At 40.6% G+C, this 3,004-nt stretch overlaps 1 protein-coding gene across 3 annotated transcripts in view; it reads right to left on the reverse strand.

The window, feature by feature from the left end:
* LOC119416047 (suppressor of tumorigenicity 7 protein homolog) overlaps positions 1-3,004 on the reverse strand; it is a 78,905-nt gene that overhangs the window by 18,807 nt on the left and 57,094 nt on the right. For all 3 annotated transcript variants that reach the window (XM_037683218.1, XM_037683216.1, XM_037683217.1), the window contains 2 exons: positions 2,499-2,614; positions 2,341-2,416 (listed from right to left, as the gene is read on the reverse strand). In XM_037683218.1, coding sequence (XP_037539146.1) covers positions 2,341-2,416; positions 2,499-2,614 — 192 coding nt within the window. The remainder of the gene's footprint in view (positions 1-2,340; positions 2,417-2,498; positions 2,615-3,004) is intronic.

Below are 3,004 nucleotides of genomic sequence, written 5' to 3' on the forward strand. Positions count from 1 at the left end.
TAATACATGTAATACATGTATACATGTATTACATGTATTACATGTATACATGTATACATGTAATACATGTATACATGTTACGTGTATACATGTATACACGTAACATGTATTACATGTATTACATGTATACATGTAATACATGTAATACATGTAATACATGTATTACATGTATTACATGTATTACGTGTTTTCTAACCAGACACTCTGAAGGACTCAGAGTTAAAAAGGCTGTTAGTTCCACTATAAGCAGTATTAACAAGCAGTGCGCTGATGTCCCCGTCTCTGAGGGATTTGAACAGTGAATGTTTGTAATTTTGGAGATGAGTGTTTCTCTGGACAAGAACTGAACAGAGAATGAAGTCAATGTTTTACTGCACAATATTCACGATATTATATATTTTTGGGGTCGAGATAGTGTAGGGGCCGGGCAGCCGAAGGTCCTGGGTTCGATCCCCGGTCATTGCACATCTCTGGTGTCTCTGAGCAGGTGCTTTCCATAGCTGCCCACTGCTCCACCTGGTGGTGGATGGGTTAATTGCAGAGAGCTAATTTTGCCACTGTATGGAAACATACAATAATGACAACCCATAAAACATTATTATTTTTTCAGGTGGTTGAGGGTTACACAGTGGAGAAGACCAGACCAGGGTTTGGTTTCTTTCATTTACCCTTTAGTTATACAGGTAGTCTCATTGAGTCACGAGAACTCATCGTCAGCAGCAGTGCAGAGTGACGGATTCTGGAGAGTGGAGGGAGCCATTTTATCTACCGCCAGGGTTGAAGCCAGGGGGTGGCTAATGGTGGCCACCACTGAGTAACCTTTGGCAACCCCAATCATTTGAAAAAACCTATACATTTCATTTCATCTATGGATGGATGGATATACATTTCAGCAATATAAAACAAGAAAGCAGAACAATGATCTGTGTGGTCAGTTTACAAAATAAGTAAATAAATAAATAAACAAACAAACAAACCGCGAAGAGATGAACGCCCTCCCAAGGCAATTACATTGGTAGGGCTGATATTTTAGGCTGATATAGGCATTTGGGGACACATCAATATTGGTGACAGTTGGCTCATTATACACTGATATAAACTTCTAATTTTTAATGTTAATACTGAGAATGAGCCGTGTCCTTATGTGCAAATGGTGTAATTGTACAATGTATCCAGCAGAGGGGGCATGAAGACTACTTTCAAGTCATGGCCGTTCACTTAAGTTTCACTTTCAGGGCAGCCAAAGCCGAGAGCAATACTATGTAGCGTATTTTACTGAACAGAGCATGCTAAGTTTATTTGAACTGATCTGTAAAACAAATCAACAATAAATTCTCTTCAATCCTTCAACCTGCTGGTCTTTAGCTACATGCCTCTGAAGTTTGCAAGCTAACATTTAGTTAACTTAGCATAAGCTATTGCCTGATAAAACTTTATCCAGAACAATAAATCTAACGTAGAGGTAAAATATATCAGTAACATTATCTTTATTATCTTTATTTCGTCCTCAATGAAATGTATTGTTTGCCTGAAATCTTTACTTCTCTACAAAGAAAAATAAACTCTGCTGCGATCAATGCTAATTAGACCGTCACCATACGTGACTGTTTAAATAATGAACAGGAAGGTTTTTCTTTATTTAATTTATATTTTTGAAACACAGCTGATAACTTTATGATGAATAGTGGAGGATAGAAAATGTGAATGCACGTTAGGAAGACTGTTTCAAGACTTCAAGGGTTAAAACAGGTTTAAAAGTAGCCGTTTACTGAGATTGTGGGGGTAGACAAAGATTAAAAAAAAATCAGTCAATATATTAGTTACTGGCATTAGCCGTCCCCTCCCAGTATTGATATCGGCGAGATGAAGGCACACATCAAAACGGAAGTTGGTGCCTCACTTATTTTTCAATCATCATGCTCACAGCATGCATGGAGCCATGGATGGAAAGAGGGTATTTCCAATTTCCCCTTTTTGCTCGGCAACAGGGGATAATTAGCAGTAAAGCAGTGAGGACGGGAGGTTAGGTTGATCTAATGGTTGAGTCTCATAGTTCTTGGTTAAGAAAATGGAAACTCGGAGTGGGGGGAATCTAAATTAACATATTAACTCCATGCCGAGCAGCATCGTGTCACTTTATAATCACGTAGTGCTGATATTTCCTTCAAAGTGAAGTGGTAGAACATGTATGTATCTGCAGACACAGTGGGTGATTGACGTCTGATTGCAAAGACGTTTTGGGACGCACATTTCACTGCTGACCCCTACAAGTCAATCACCCAAGATCATTACTAGTGGCAGGTATGAACAGGGCCAAAATGAAAAAGAAATTAAACTCACTCTTCAAGCTCCAGAGCTTCATGTGCTGCAGAAATACGAGCCTGAGGGTTCCTTTCCCTCCACGCTTTCTGCATGACTGAAAGAACAGACACAAACCACGTTTGATTTGGAGACATGTCGCATGTGGACGCCTAAAACACTTGTCTGAATGATCTTACTGGCATCAGCCGGCCTCAGGTGGTCTGAGTCGCAGGTAAAGAAGGTTTGATGGTCTTGAGCTGACAAGTTCATGTCGTAATATGTCAAAGGCTCTCTGCCTGTTACCCATGTATACCTGCACAGAAACATCAGGACAAAGACAGTAAAAAAAAAGAGTGTTTGTGGACAGGACACGTACAAAAACTCCACAGGAAACGAGGTGCGGAAAACTCCACAGGAAACGGGGTGCAGAACTAGACGTGATCTGACTGGTTCAAGTCCAACACACACCATTATAATCCTGGGGGGATGGGGGGGGGGCATTATGGGTAATCACAGTCATAGAATACGATGTTTCTACATTTTTAGCATCTGGCCACACAAGTGTTAAAAATATTAACAAACAAACCAGACAAGGAAACACCTGAGAACACAGCTGATGATTACAGAAGGATGATGACATCATGCCAGGGACAGGGCACAGGCAGGAGTGTGTGTCCACAGGCAGGAGTGTGTGTCCACAGGC

This window comes from Nematolebias whitei, chromosome 10 (assembly GCF_014905685.2).
Source record: "Nematolebias whitei isolate Nwh7 chromosome 10, NemWhi1, whole genome shotgun sequence".
NCBI classification, from domain to species: Eukaryota; Metazoa; Chordata; class Actinopteri; order Cyprinodontiformes; family Rivulidae; genus Nematolebias; species Nematolebias whitei.